General features: G+C 35.3%; 1 protein-coding gene across 1 annotated transcript; it reads right to left on the minus strand.

Annotated features, from left to right (window-relative positions):
* Positions 1–10952: 10952 nt before the first annotated feature.
* Positions 10953–11499, minus strand: CXHXorf51A (chromosome X CXorf51A homolog). Its single transcript, XM_015128351.3, has 2 exons — positions 11368–11499; positions 10953–11177 (listed from the first exon to the last, which is right to left on the minus strand). The coding sequence occupies exons 1-2, from the start codon at positions 11497–11499 to the stop codon at positions 10953–10955; spliced, it is 357 nt and encodes a 118-aa protein (XP_014983837.3).
* Positions 11500–16123: the final 4624 nt, after the last annotated feature.

Raw genomic sequence — 16123 nt, forward strand, 5'->3', positions numbered from 1 at the left:
TTGGTCTATGTAAATATTTTATGACTAAGGGTTAAAAAAGATAAGCAGCTACTAACCCATCATCTAGGTATTAAGCCCAGTATGCATTAGCTATTTTTCCTCAGGCTCTCCCCTCTCATTCTCCACCAACAGGCCACAGTATGTGTTGTTCCCCTCCCATGTGTTGTGCCCATGTGTTGTCATTGTTCAGTTCCCACTTATAAGTGAGAACATGTGGTGTTTGGTTTTCTGTTCCTGCGTTAGTTTGCTGAGGATAATGACTTCCAGCTTCATCCATGTCCCTGCAAAGGACAGGATCTCATTCTTTTTTATGACCGAATAGTATTCCATGGTGTATATGTACCACATTTTCTTTATGCAGTCTATCATCGATAGACATTTGGGTCGATTCCATGTCTTTACTATTGTGAATGGTGCTGCAATGAACATACACATGCACGTATCTTTATAATAGAATGACTTATATTTCTTTGGGTATATACCCAGTAATGGGATTGCTGGGTCAAATGGATGGCATGTGCTTACCTATGTAACAAACTTGAACATCTTGCACATGTACCCTGGAACCTAAAAAATAAAATAACTTAAAATAAAAAGATAGGCAACAAAAACAATAAGGAGATTTTTCAAAAACCTAAAAATAGAACTACCATATGATCCAGCATTCTCACTACTGAGTATTTCTTTAAGGAAAAGGAATTAAACATAAAACATATCGAAGGGATACTTGCACCCTTTGATGTTTATTGAAGGACTATTCACAGCAGCAAAGATATGGAAACAACCCATATGTTCATTAATGGATGAATCAGTAAAGACAATGTGGTACATATACATAGTAGAATACTATTCATCCATACAAAATAATGAAATGCTGCCATTTGCAGTAGCATGGATGAACCTGAAGGTCACTATGTTAAGTGAAGTAAACTAGGAACAGAAAGATAAATGTTGCATTTTTCCATATGTGGGAGGGAAATTTTGATTTTATTGAGGTAGAAAGTAGAATAATAGCTACCAGAGCCTAGAAAGCATAGAAGGTTACAGAGAGTTTGTTTAATGTCTACAAATGTAAAGTTAGATCGGGAAAAATAAGTTATAATATTAAACAGCACAGTATTATTGTGTATTTCAAAATAGCTAAAAGAGAAGAGTTGAAATGTTACCAACACAAAAAAATGATAAATGAGGTGTTGGATAGCCTAAATATCCTGATTTGACCATTTTACATTGTATGAATATAACAAAATATCACATGTACCCCATAAATAGGTACAAATATTATGTATCAATAAAAAAGTATAGATTCTGTCTTCCACTTCTGCTTAAGGCATGGCGATTGAATTAACACACTCACATCTTAATGATAATAAAGATTCAGATGAACTACAAAATCGTAACTTTTCTTGAGTCCATCAGGGAGCTGATATTGCAAACAAGGGATGCTTCTTTCTCCCCAGTGAGAGATGAGACACACATACTGTCTCATCTAAGACGGAGCACCAGAATAATATATTACTGTCATTAGAGTAGGTAAGAAAACATCAGAAACATTCTGAATGAATTAATTAAGGCTGAGTGTGTGTTAGTTGACAGTAACAAACGCCTGGGACGAACAGACACAAAATGAATTAAAATTAGCTTTTGGACTCTTTTTTTTTCATGGATCTTCAATATTTTCTCAAGAGAAAGATTGGAGGCAGGGCAGGGGACCAGAGAGAACCTCCCTTGTTGGTACAAGCATACAACAAGGGATCAGATGCCACTACAGGAAAGATACGAAGTCCTGCATCAACCACTGCTTGAATCTTGTTTCAAAATATTTAACTTGCTGGTGAAAGGGCAGTAAACGGTGTCATCCCCAGGGCACAGGTAAAGACAGATTGTTACTAGAGGCAGGACAGAGGAAAGGTAAAACTCTTCATGTCTAGAGGAAGGGTAGGTAACAGTACAGGGCCCAGGATTACTTATCAATCCCATTAGAAGTCTCCTGCTGCTGGAAGGTGGAGTGAAATTTATCTCCCACACAAAACTCATAATACAAGATTCAGGTTTGGCTGCCATAAGGAATATGGCTCGGAAAACTGAGAAACACACATCTGAAGACCAGGTTCACAGGGCCTAACTGAGACTGAGTTTGAACCAGAACAATGGAGAACTCTCTCTCCATGTCCCTAACCTATCAAGCATAAATAACCAGCAAGAGCAGTCTACCACTAGTTTACTGGCAAAATTATGCAGAGACTCCCTGTATACAGCAGACATATAGAGACATCAGAAAGCTAAGGATATAGCACAAACTTTGAGAAAACCTCTACAGAAACTCCCAGCACTCAATCTCAAGACAAGCTAATGATAGAGGATGTCGCCAGTGAATACCCACAAGGTAACCATAAAAAAAATAAAACATAAAACCTCAACCTAACTCCTGACTAGATTAATTTAGTTCCCCACATGAATTTCCTGAAAAGGACATATAAATTTCTAGATGTAAATGCTATTTGCCTTGGTTTTTCTTATTCTACATATGAAGATGTTTGGCTTTCAACTAAAAACATTACAAGACAAAAAAAAAAAAAAAAAAAGCAAAAACATCCCATTTTGAAGAGACAAATCAATATAATCAAATTCAGAGATCAATCAGATGTTGAAAGAAGCAGACAAAGATTTTAAAATAACCAATATGAATATGATAATCTAATAGAAAATGGGGACAACATACATAAACACCTAGAGAATTTCAGCAGAAACATGGAAATTATGAGAAAGACACATAGAAATTCTAGAGAAAAAAGAGCATAATATCAGAGATAAGGAATTAGTATGAGAGGTTTATAAGTTGACATTATATAGCCAAAGAAATAATCATGGAACATAAAATGGATGAATATAAATTATCCAACCTGCATGTAAATATTTTTAAAAGCATGTAAAAAGGGAGGAGAATTGCATATCCAAGAGCTCTGAGGTGATATCAATAAATCTAACATACACGTTATAAGTGTAGTTGTAATTCCAGGAAAAGAAAAAAAGGAACAGTGTAAATGAAATGTTTGAAGAGACAATGGTCAAGAATTTTCTGGAAATAAAGGAAGACATTCAATCCACAAATGCAAGCAAGATACATAACTCCACCTCTCTGTTTCTTTTTTTCTCATTTCCCATCTCTTTCTCTCTGTCTGCGACAAACCAAAGAGAAAAATCAAATTACACTCAGAGTAAAAAATATGAGACTTATTACAGACTTCTCCCCAGAAACAATGAAAAAAAGAAAAAAATAGTCATTTTGATGTATAAATACAATAAAACTGTCAATCTAGAATTCTATGCTTATTGAACATTTTTTAATAAGATGAAATCAAATATACTTTTAGACAAAAACAGCTGAGAGATTTTCTATCAGGAGAGATGCACTAAAAGAATTGACAAAGGAAGTTCTTAAAGCAGAAGGAGCATGATATCAAGCAGGAATTTGAATGTACACAAAGAAATGAAAAGCTCCAGAGAAGATAAAAATATCATCATATAAAACATTATCTCTTATGTTTGACTTTACTAAAAATAACTGAATTTCTAAAGTAACAGTAGTAACAATATATTGTGCTGTATAAATAAAACAAATAAGTAATGACACAAACAATAACAGTTAAAAACTGTATCTACCTGGTGTCTTTCTTGCTATTAATACACATGAAGTAGAGTAACATTAATACATATGAAGTAGAATAACATTTGAATATACCCTGTGATATGTTCATTGTGTGTATTGTAAACCTTTAAAAAATGACTAAATCATAGGTACAAAAAGTAAACTAATAGTGTAGTTAAAGCAGAATAATAAAGAACATTCATTTAGTATCTGCAGAAATGGTAATATAAAGTAAGTGACAAATGGAACAAGTAGAAAACTAGTAAATTGGTAGAGGTATATTCAGCTATATCAATAACTGGATTACATATAAATTGTTAAAATATCCCAATTTAAATGAAAGAAATTTCCAGATCGGACACAGAATAAGACATAACTAAAGGTTATATGGAAGAATGTTCTTTTAAATATAAAGATGTAGACGGTTTAAAATTAAAAGGATGGAAACATATTTACCATAAAACCTCAAGTTAAAAAATAACTAGATTGGCCACATTAATATAAGATGAAGTAGATTTTTTATAAAAAAGAATAATACTAGGGAGAAAGATGGATATTACATATGAATAAAAAACACTGATTTACCAAGAAAACATAATGATCTTAAACATTTAGGCACCTACCAACAATGCTTAAAATTACATGAATGAAAAACTGATAGAATTGAAGAAGAAATAGACAAATCCACAATGATAGTTGAAGATCTCAAGACTCTTCCCTCAGTTACTGATAAAAACAAGTAGGAAGCACATACATAAGGCTATACAAGACCTAACAACCTTGTTAATGGATCTAACCTATTTGGCATTTGTAGATGAAGCTACACAATAGCAGCATAATATGCATTCTCTTTAAGTACACATGTAACATTCACAAAGATCAACCATAATATGGGCCATAAAGCAAAAAGTTACAAAAATTGAAAATATACAAATCATGTTCAGTAATATTTTAGAATGCTTAAAAAGAAACCAATGAACAAAAATAAAAATCTAACAAACAAAAAATCACTGACTCTACCAAATGCTGATGAAGATGTGGAGCAACATGGTTGATGGAATTGTGAAATGCTACATCTCCTCAGGAAAAAAGTTTAACATTTCTTATAAAGTTAAATATATGCTTGCTATGAATTACATAACTCACTACTGCATGTTGAAGAGAAATAATAATGTAAAAATACACAAAAATCTGTACAAGGATGTTTCTTTTATTTTTATTATAATTTCCAAAGCTTAGGAAAAAACTGAAGTTCATCAGTTAGTGATTAGATTTTTTAAAATTCTGAGAAATCCCTACAGTGGAATACTACTTGGCAGTGAATAGGAAGGAAGAAGTAGGTTCTGGCCAGAAGATAATAAGGTAAAAATATCTGTACATAACATGTAAACATAGGAAGATTTTGAAATGTGGAAAGAAGAATATGGCAGAATACAAAGGGGACTTTGGGACTTCAGGAACTACATGGCATTTATTTCCGTGAGTTTTCTAATTAGCTTTCATAGATCTTAAAGGAGTACTACAGCAGTCTCCAATCTGGTACCAGCAACAGGCACAGGCAAAAAGAAAAATCTTGACGAAAAACCTGTTTTCCCTCCTTGTACAAAGGTTTTGGTCTGTTTTATAACAGAAAAAATAAAATTTCTCCATTCTGTCTTTGTTCATCTTTGGTTTTGTAATATATACAATCAAGCATTATATTGATAATTTACCACAACAACCGTACTACCTCCAAACTTTATTTAAAACTACCTCCCACATACCCTGAACGTTGTTTCTGGTAAATAACTTTATCCTGGATTTCTTTGTCATATCTGTCTGACAGAGTATTACAACAGAGTTCTGTCCTCGTAGCATACTATACAACATGTGAATGTTAACAATATGATTAGCCTGTAGTTGTAGGTAAAGAACATTAAATTCTGAAGCTCCTTGTCATAGATTCACTTGATATTTTCAAATTTACAATCATAAAAGCCTAGAGGAAATTTTACAGACACACTATACTGGTTTCTGGGGAATTTTTTCTGTGTTCAGCAGCACATCAATAATCTCTGGCTTATCCGCTCCTTGGACAATCAGAAAAAGAATAGCAATCATACTCGATAATGAAGAAATGCCTAGCCAATCATTTCAAACTAACGTTCACTAGAAAGGTTCTTGCCATCTCTCCTCACCCAGGCTCTGGCCCATTAGTGGTACTTGAGAAGACAGAATAATGCTCTGAAAATTAATAATTCCATCGGCCATATCCCTTTTATACAAGTTTCTGGAATCATGTGTGCAAACATACTTCTGAGCTGCATAATTCATGGCTACACTATTTAAATAAGCATGAGGGAAATAATAGCGGTAAGTCCTCTCAAACAACGGAACCTAACACTGAAGCTAGGTTCTACAAGGGCCCAGGCCAGTATGTGAACATCTGATTGAAAATATGGGTATAATGTGTCTCTTTAGTAACATTGTTTACTTCATCTTTTTATGTTAAAATCCTTTGAATTGTTGCCTCTTGAAAAGTGAGAATCAGGTCAAAAGAAATGACCTGTGAAATTACAGATAGATACAAATAATCTCAATATATGGAATGTACACCCAGAATATCCTGGTAATGATTGCTTTAAGAAATGGTATACTGATTTTTACTTGCCAAAAGACACTGACTCCTTTATTTTCCTCCACTAATGATAGTCGAATGTCTGTCTCCTTCCTACTAGTCAGTCTTGGTTAGAACATCAAAGAGTTTCTCTTCAATGGAATTGTTTATATTTTCCTGACTCACAAAGCCCTGGTATCCCCAGTCCAGATAAGTTATTATTAGGAATGTCTTTGGTCATGAGCACTGAAATCAAATGCATGCTCAGGTTTTACAGCTCCTGAATAATTTACTCTGATATTTGAGTCCTTGTTGTTGGCTGTCATTGACCTATTCCTTCTTAAGTCTATGCACCTCCTGCTCTAGTTCTCGTACTCTTCTTAGGAGGTTTTCAGTCTAGTTTCGGTCTTTGTCAATTTCATCCATGATATGACAACCTCAGGAATAAGCAAATCGTATAGGTCCACTCCATCTTCTAGTCATTAATCATACCTGTAGCCAATTCTCTGATTGCATTGTTCTGTGCCTTTATACTGTTGAATATGGAGAGTTCTTTACATATTCTAGATACAATACCTCTGTCAGATATGTTATTCTCATTTTCTCGTAGTCTACAGCACGTGTTTTCATCCTCCCTACAGGGCCTTTCACAGATCAAAAGTTGTTAATTTTGATGAAATCTACTTTATCAAATTTCTTCTTTCATGAATCGTGCTTTTGGTATCAAGTCTAAGAACTCTTCACTGGGCCTTAGAGACCAAATATTTTCTCTACAATTTTATACTTTTACATTTTACATTTCAATCTGCCATCCACTCTAAGTTACTTTTTATATAGGGTGTGAGATTTGTGACAAGGTTCATTTTTTTGAATATGGATGTCTAATTTCTCCAGGATCATTTGTTAAAAATACTATTGTTCCTCCAATGAAATGCTTTTGCATTTTTGACAAAAATAGTCAGGTATATTGGTTTAGGTCTATTTCTTAGTTCTCTATTCTGTTTCATTGACCTATGTGTCCATCACTTGGCAAACACTATGCTCTCTTCATTACTCTGGCCATATATTAAGCCTTAATATGAAGTAGGGTGATTCTTCCTGCTTTATTCTTGTGCTATCTTTGTAGTTTTGCTTGCAAGGTGATATTGAACTCATAAAATGAGATGCAAAATGTCCCATTCTCTTCAATTTTGTGATAGAAATTGTAAGTTGGCACTAACTCTTTTTTAAGTATTTGGTAGAATGTTCCAATGAAACCATATAGGCCTAAGTATTTCTATTTTAAAAATTCATTGTATTAGTCCATTTTCATGCTGCTGATAAAGACATACCTGATATGGTTTGGCTGTGTTTCCACCCAAATCTCAACTTGAGCTGTATCTTCTGGACTTCCCATGTGTTGTGGCAGGGACCCAGGGGTAGGTAATTGAATCATGGGGGCCGGTCTTTCCTGTGCTATTCTCATGGTAGTGAATAAGTCTCATGAGATCACATGGGTTTATCAGGGGTTTCCGCTTTTGCTTCTTCCTCATGTTTTTCTCTTGCTGCCACCATGTAAGAAGTGCCTTTTACCTCTCACCATGATTCTGAGGCCTCCTCAGTCATACGGAACCATAAGTCTAATTAAACATCTTTTTGTTCCAGCCTCAGGTAAATAAGTATTTAACAAACTGTGGTACATCTATACCACAGAATATTACTTACCAATCAAATAAACAAACAAACAAAAAAAAACCAACTATAATGCACACAGCAACTTGAATGGGTCTCAAGATATTTATTCTGATTAAAAAAAATTATCTCAAAAGTTTACATAGTGCATTATTCAATTTATGTGACATTCCTATAATGATACAATTAGAAAGATGAAGAACAATTTACTGAGTTCCAGGGATGGGGAAGGGGAAGAAGTGGCTGTGGTTATAAGTAGTTAGTGTGAGGGTTCTTCATGATGTAAATTTTGTGTATCCTGACGACAGTGGTAGTTATGAAAAATCCTATAGGTGATAAAATTACATAGAACATAACACACACATACCTACACACACATTTGTGCATGTAAAACTAGTGAAATCTGAATGAGGTAAATGGATTTTATTGATGTTGATCTATTAATGTGATACTGTACTATGTTTATAGCAGACATTACCATCAGGAGAATCTGGGTGAAGGGTATAAGGCATCTCTCTATTTCTCCCAGTTGCCTGTAAATCTACAATTATCATGAAAAAATAAAATTCAAGTTAGTTTGGGGTATCATTTTAGTGCTGATAAACTCTCGATAAAATAATAAAAACTAACATAAAAATATAATACTGATGTATGAAACAACATTAATGACACTCAAAATTATGCTGAATGGAAGAAGCTAGATAAAATTAAGTACATAAGCTGATCCCATTAATCTGAAACTCTAGAATTGTAAACTAACCCGTAGAGACAGAAGGCAGATCAGTGATTGGGAATTGGGAAGAAGTGGGAGGAAAAAACACAAGGTGGCAAAAAAAAAAAAAAAAAAAAAAAGAAAACACCCAATGTGGTGATGGATAATGTTCTTATTTTAATTGTGGTGATGGTTTCACAGGTGTGTATGTGTCAACTCTAATTAATTGTATATTATAGTCAGTTATATCTCAATAAAGCTGTTTAAAACAAAACCAAAAGATGCCAGACACTAGGACCAAAGTGTGAAGCATTTGAAGAAAAAAAGTGTTCTACCTTTGACATAATTAGTGTATTTAAAACCAAATGGGAAATGCTTTTTAATGCCCCCTCCTCAGTAGAACATATTTTCAGTAATAATCATAAATTAAAACAAGAAATAATAAGGATTAATAAAGAAATATGGTGTGTTTCTAGTGAGCATTATACATATATGTATTAGTAAAAGTAAAATATAAAATGGTATTTTAAGAAAACTAAAAATCATGCAAAATGGACAAATTAGTCAATTAATAAATTATCCAAATATGTAACATTTTATTTCCTTGAATTGGTCTGTAGTTTTAAAATAACTATTAAACAATTAAAGAAGAATAAATTTTACTTTTAAAGATATAGTTCAAATTTACAAAGTATTTTTTGTTTAAATGAAGCAAAGATTTGAACTTCTCAAACATTTATACCTTGTCATTCATACTTTGTTTCATTAACTTAGGCATCATCCAAACTAGTGGTCACATGGAAAGACAGCACATGAAAAACTCAGATTATTTATTCTTTTATTTTAAAATCAATCGCTGTACTATTATTGTTTTAGAAATATTGTTTAAATGCTGGTGTATGTGTGTCATACAGGACCATGGATTATGGCTCAAAGTGCACTGCAAGAAATACCAGATCCTTAGGAGCTTGCTTTAGAAGGAAAAAGCAACTGAGTCAGGTGATATCGGAGGCCAATGGTATAACAGGAAATTATCTGCATTAATTTCCTTGTAGAATACAATAAGTCTTCATTAAAATATAATGAGAAATTGTGCTGTTTTTAGACCACTCCCATAGACACATGATTAAAACATATTGACCACAGCAATCTTTTAAAAAGTAAACCAACAAAACAAAGTATTTTTGGGAAGGAAAGATAGTTCTAAGAAGCTGGACTAGAAAAAAAAAAAAAAAAGAGTACATACCTTATGATTCTATTCTTATAAACCTCTAGAAAATGGAAACAGATAGTGAACAAATCAGTGGGTCTTTTTTAGAATGATGGTGGAGGTAAGGGCGGGGAAGAATTGCCAAAGGGCATGAGAAAACTTCAGGGGGTAATGGGTTTGTTCACTCTTATAGTTGTGATGGTTTAACAAGTGCAGATGTGACAAAACTCATCAAACTGTATACTTTTTCAGCATGTGCAGTTTGTCATATGTCAATTATACTTCAGTAAAGCTGTTGAAAAATGATATTCTCTTTAGGGATAAAAACAACTTTGGAAAAATAAAAATAAAAGATGGAGAGAGAGAGAGAGCTATCTTGTTTTAAAATTCTGTGTAGACACTGCTCTCATTCACTGCCTGCACTAGAGGTAGACCACTCCCATTACCCTGCTCCACCCTAAGCTTCTTAAGAAGGTGAGCTAGTCAGTGTTGGATTTGTGGCATCTAGTAACCATTATTTCAGTCCTTCAGGTGGTGCTGGTAACTTTTAGAGATGTTTGGCCCTTTGAAAGGCATTTGGTTGCTTATATCATAGGGTGGGGTGTATCTCATACCTACCATTATGAGGTAGATGGCCTGCAGGTTATTTGTCTATTTTGGGGGATAGTACTGCCACCCACACACCTCAGCCCATACAGGTTCTGACAATCAATACACTGAAGTCGCGCCCCTCTTTCCCCACCAAAACACACACAGGTAGAAACACCAACCCCCTTTACTCTGTGTGTATTAAAGTTTTCAGGAAATTTATCTTCAGTGCCTAGTCCTGAGGCAGACCTTATCCCCCAGTTTCCAGCTGTGGACCTGTTGGTCTGGCCTCAAACCCCACAGAAGCCACCTCCCTGCCTTCTCACACACACCTCCCTCTTCCTGTCACTCCTTCCTTCCCCACCATCAAAGAACTCACAGAGACATATCCTTTGGATTCAGGTTGATTTTATTTTCGTGGTTTTAACCTGTTGGTGTAGAATTCACTGTCTGTATGTTTGATGACTTTTCAGTGGCAGACCTCTAGAGACATCACAGAGCTGAGGTCTCTCTTCTCCCTTTGAAATTATTGGCTGCTCGTGTCATCACTTGAAACGGTGGCGTTCTCCACCGTCTCTTGGTCTTTGCCGGCCTCTTCTTTCTTCATTTGTTCTTTCAGCCGGCGATAGTGACCACGCGGTATTGTTCCTCTAGCTTTCTTAGGTTTTCCTCTAGGGGTGTTACTTTCAGAGGCTTTTTTGCTGGTGCTCCCTTGAACGGGTCTTTTCGCCTTCATGGTGGTCTTTAGGCCCTATAGGGAGATCACAGTCAGGCCAGAGGGCATTGGTTTTGGAAAAGAAGGTGGGAAATGCATAGGACTGGGCTTCATGAGAAGGGGGTGAGTTGAGGAGGGGGTTTGTGTGAGGCAAGGAAAGGATAGGAGTCTTGGGGTGGCGGAATCAGTGGGGCAAAGAGAAGGGGCTTGGGCAGGATCATCTCACCTTAACGCCACATCTGGACCTTCGTTGACAGGGAGTCTTCCCCTTCTTCCTCCCTTTGGTACTTGGGGTTGGTGGGGTCTGTTTGTCCACACCTTCATTAGGCTCCTGTGGTTCACTGGTCACCTTTGCCATGCTGAAGTGTCCCAGTGGTCTACTCAAAGCTCTTGATCATCCAATGTATACCCCTCCCAGCACAATGAGGGGCCACACCCTTCAACTTTGATTGGTCAGCAAGGCACTCTCCCAGCCAATGAGAGCTAAGGGACACTAAGACATCACAAAGCACTACTCTTGTCGCCTCTATGTGAGAGAGGGGTGGGGAGGTACCTGGGGAGTCTTAGTCATCAGAATGTACCACTCCTGCCACCTCTGTCTTGGGGGGGTGATATAAAGGCAAGGATAGCCTGGTGGTAGAAAAGAGGCTTTTCTGTAACAGCCTCTTCTATGCCTTCCCAACATGAACTACCATCCCTCCTCATATACCCATGTTCAATTGTGGTGGCCCACATAGCAGTTTCCTTTCATCTATTCCCCAAGGCCACACCTACTCATTGGTTTATTCTGCAGTCTCCCTCCCTAAGTCATTAGCTGTTATTTTTGATATTTTACCAAAAATCCCTCTAAAAAAAATGGCTATATTTCAATGTCGGTGGAGAAGTGAGTAATTCTACAAACAAAAGACAGTTCCCACAAAAAAAAAATCTTTCTACCTATCACATTTGGCATTGAAAGCAGCTTATTTTCATTAATTTCTGCTAGCCCTGCAATTGATAGAAAGGGATTAGAATTAACTGTCTATTTATGAAGGTTGCTTTTATCTTTACTTTTATCCTATTCTTGGACTCTAACCACATTATCATTATTGATTTTTGAAAGGTTATTTCGCTATTTTATTGGATTTTTCTGTCTTCCTAGTTTCTCTTACTAATTTCTTTCCCACCAAAAGGCACCTACATGTGACACACCTGATGTGTTTGAATGATTTTCTTTCATGTTTTTATTCTTGATAAACATATGGCTTTGTTAAACATGTGCATGTGTGAAAGTGTAGCATTGTACTTAAGCTGCTATATGCATCTCTTCTTCATTGCTTTTAATGTTGCATTGTGCTTGTTCCTTTTCTTTTTTTTTTTCTTTTTTTTTTTTTTTTTTCTTTTTTTGAGACGGAGTCTCTCTCTGTCGCCCAGGCTGGAGTGCAGTGGCCGGATCTCAGCTCACTGCAAGCTCCGCCTCCTGGGTCTACGCCATTCTCCTGCCTCAGCCTCCCCAGTAGCTGGGACTACAGGCGCCCGCCACCTCGCCCGGCTAGTTTTTTGTATTTTTTAGTAGAGACGGGGTTTCACCGTGTTAGCCAGGCTAGTCTCGATCTCCTGACCTCGTGATCCGCCCGTCTCGGCCTCCCAAGCTTGTTCATTTTCTTCCCCCTTTGAGTGTAACCTATGTTGACGCTGTTCCTTACTGCTACTAATGGTGCCGCTATGAGCCTTGTTAGTAGCTCATGACCCTTTATGGAATTCTGCCCATGTTTCTTTAAGGTGTATGTTCAGGAATAGAATTTCTAGGTAATAGACATACATAATTGTCTTAGTCATTTCAGACTGCTATAAAAGAATGCTATAGACTGGGTAGCTTAAACAATAAACATTTATTTATCACAGCTCTAAAGGTTGGAACCGAAAAATCAGGGTGCCTCTGGTACCAATTTACTGTATTAGTCCATTTTCATGCTGCTCATGAAGACATACCCGAGACTGGGAAATTTAGAAAATAAAGCGGTTTAATAAGCTTACAGTTCCTCGTGGCTGGGTGCCTCACAATTATGACGCAAGTTGAAAGGCATGTCTCACATGGTGACAGATAAGAGACTTATTAAATTACAAATTCATTCTCTTTGTTGGTTATAGGACAAATTATATCACCTATATAATGTTATTAAATTTATTTTTGGCAGTTTGTGTTTTTTTTAAGGAATTGATCAATTTTTTCTATATTTTTGTATTCATGAGAATACAGTTGTTCACAGTATTCTCTTATTATCTATTTAATACCTGCAGAATCTGTAATGCTATTTCCTGTTTCATCCCTGATATTGTTTATTTGTTGTCTTCTTTTTTTTTTTTTTTTTTTTTTTTTGAGACGGAGTCTCGCTCTGTCCCCCAGGCTGGAGTGCAGTGGCGCGATCTCGGCTCACTGCAAGCTCCGCCTCCCGGGTTCACGCCATTCTCCTGCCTCAGCGTCCGGACTAGCTGGGACTACAGGTGCCCGCCACAGCACCTGGCTAATTTTTTGTATGTTTTAGTAGAGATGGGGTTTCACCGTGGTCTCGATCTCCTGACCTTGTGATCCACCCGCCTCGGCCTCCCAAAGTGCTGGGATTACAGGCGTGAGCCACCGCGCCTGGCGTGTTGTCTTCTTTTTTTTTTAAGCTGTCAGTTGTGCTAAAGTTTTACCAATTTTGTTGACGGTTTTAAAGAATAGCTTTTGGTTTAACTGATTTTCCTATTTTTGTCCTGCTTTTCATTTCATTGATTTTTGTTTTTATCTTTATGATTTACTTCCTTCCGTTTGCTTCAGGTTTATTATTCTCTTCCTTTTCTATATTCTTTAGGTAAGAAATTAGATCTCCAATTTGAGACATTTCCTTGTTTCTAATGTTAGCATTTAATGGCATAAATTTCTCTCTCAATACAACTTTAGCTGTATTCCACCTGTTTTAACATGTATATTTTCATTTTTATGTAGTTCACATATTTTTTATTTCCCTTGAGACTACTTCTCCACCCATTAATTATTATAAATTATTTAGAAATGCATAATTTAATTTCCAGTTGTTTAGTTTTTTGTATTTCATTATAGTTGCTTCTTTGATTCCATTTTGGTCATAGAATGTGTTGTCTACACAACACATTTCAATTATTTTAATTATTTATCAACAATTTCAATTATTTTAAATTTGGTAAGGTTTGTTTTATAGTCCATCACCTGGTCTATCTTGGTACATGTTCTGTGGACACAGGAAACAAATATATATTCTGCTGCTGTTCAAGGAACTGTTCTATATGTGTCAATTAGATACTGTTGATTGTTGCATTGTTCAGTTATTCTATTCTTGAGGATATTATGTCTACTACAAGTTCTGTCAGTTGCTGAGTGTTTAAATCCAACTGTAATTGTAAATAAGTCTATTTCTTCATTCATCTCTGTTAGTTTTTGCTTCATGTATTTGAAAGCTCTATTGTTTGGTTGCTACGCATTCAGTATAGGTATATATTTGTGGTGGATTGATACTGGTATAATCATGTAAAGTCCTTCTTTGCCTTTATTAATTGTCTTTGCTGTGATATTTACTTTACGCCATATTAATATAACTATTCCTACTTTTTATTTTTAATCGTGGTAAAATACACCTAACATCAAATTTCTATCTGAAGCAATTTTTATTGTATAATATTGTACAATTGTGTTAAGTATATTCACACAACAAATCCAAGAACTGTTGTCGTATTGCAAAACTGAAACTCTATTCCCATTACACAACTCCTCAATTCCTCCTCTTCTAGACCCTGACAACCACCATTCTACTTTTTGTCTCTTTGAATTTAATTATTCTAATTACTTCACATAATTATAATTTTACAGTATTTGTCTTTTGGTGACTGGCTTATTTTATCTATCATAATGCTCTCAAGGTTAATTTATATATAATGCCAGAATTTTATTCTTTGAAAAGGCTGAATAATATTTTATTGTATGTATATACTTCAATTTGTCTATCCATTGATGAACCCTTGTATGCTTCTATTTTTTGCTTATTGTGAGTAAGGTTGTTATGAACATGGGTGTACTGATGTATCTTCAAGACTCTGCTTTTAATTATGTTGAGTATATACCCAGAAGAGGAATTGCTGGCTCATGTGGGAATTCTGTTTTTACATTTTGAGGAAATACCATACCATTTTTCATAGTTGCCACACCATTTTACATTACTACCAACAATGCACAAATGTTCCCCTTTTTCTACTTCTTCACCAGCACTTTTTATTTTCTGTTACTTTGATAGTAACCATCCTAATGGTTGTAAAATGGTATCTCATTGTGATTTTTATTTGTATTTACTTAATAATTCGTACTGTTCAGAATCCTTTAATGTGTTTATTGGTTGTTTGTATATTTTCTTTCCAGAAATGTCTATTTAATTCCTTTGCCTGTTTTTAAGTTAGGTTGTATTTCATCGTTAAGTTGTAGCTCTTTTCATATTCTGGTATTAACCACTCATCAGTTATATGCTTTGCAAATTTTTCCCCTATACAGCAGGTTGTCTTTCACTCTGTTGATTGTGTTCCTTGATCCACTTAAGATTCTCAACTGTCATACACTCAAATGTATCTATTTTTTTTGTTGTCCATTATTTTTGTGGAATAGCAAAAAAAAATTCATATCTAATAACAGGAAGCTTTTCTTCTATCTTTTGTTCGAAGGGGTTTACAGTTTTAGCACACACATTTAAATCTTTCATCAATTTTCAGTTGATTTTTGTATATAGTAAGGGTCCAATTTCATTCTTCTGCATGTGAATATCCAACTTTCTCAACGTCATTTATTGAAAAGACTGTCTATCCCCATTAAGTGGTCTTAGCACCCTTGTCAAAAATAACTTGACTGTATATATGAAAGTTTATTTCTGGCCTTTCTATTCCATTTCACTGGTCTATGAGACTGCCTCTATGCCAATACCACACTGTTAAATTACTATAGC

Source organism: Macaca mulatta, chromosome X (assembly GCF_049350105.2).
Source record: "Macaca mulatta isolate MMU2019108-1 chromosome X, T2T-MMU8v2.0, whole genome shotgun sequence".
In the NCBI taxonomy this organism is placed as follows: Eukaryota; Metazoa; Chordata; class Mammalia; order Primates; family Cercopithecidae; genus Macaca; species Macaca mulatta.

Excerpts from the sequence above, each read along its gene's own strand:
- CXHXorf51A (XM_015128351.3), bottom strand. The coding sequence starts at position 11,499 with ATGGCAAAGGTGACCAGTGAACCACAGGAGCCTAATGAAGGTGTGGAC. Across the intron at positions 11,178-11,367 it reads GGTCCAGATGTGGCGTTAAG|GGCCTAAAGACCACCATGAA; the intron begins GTGAGATGATCC and ends ATCTCCCTATAG.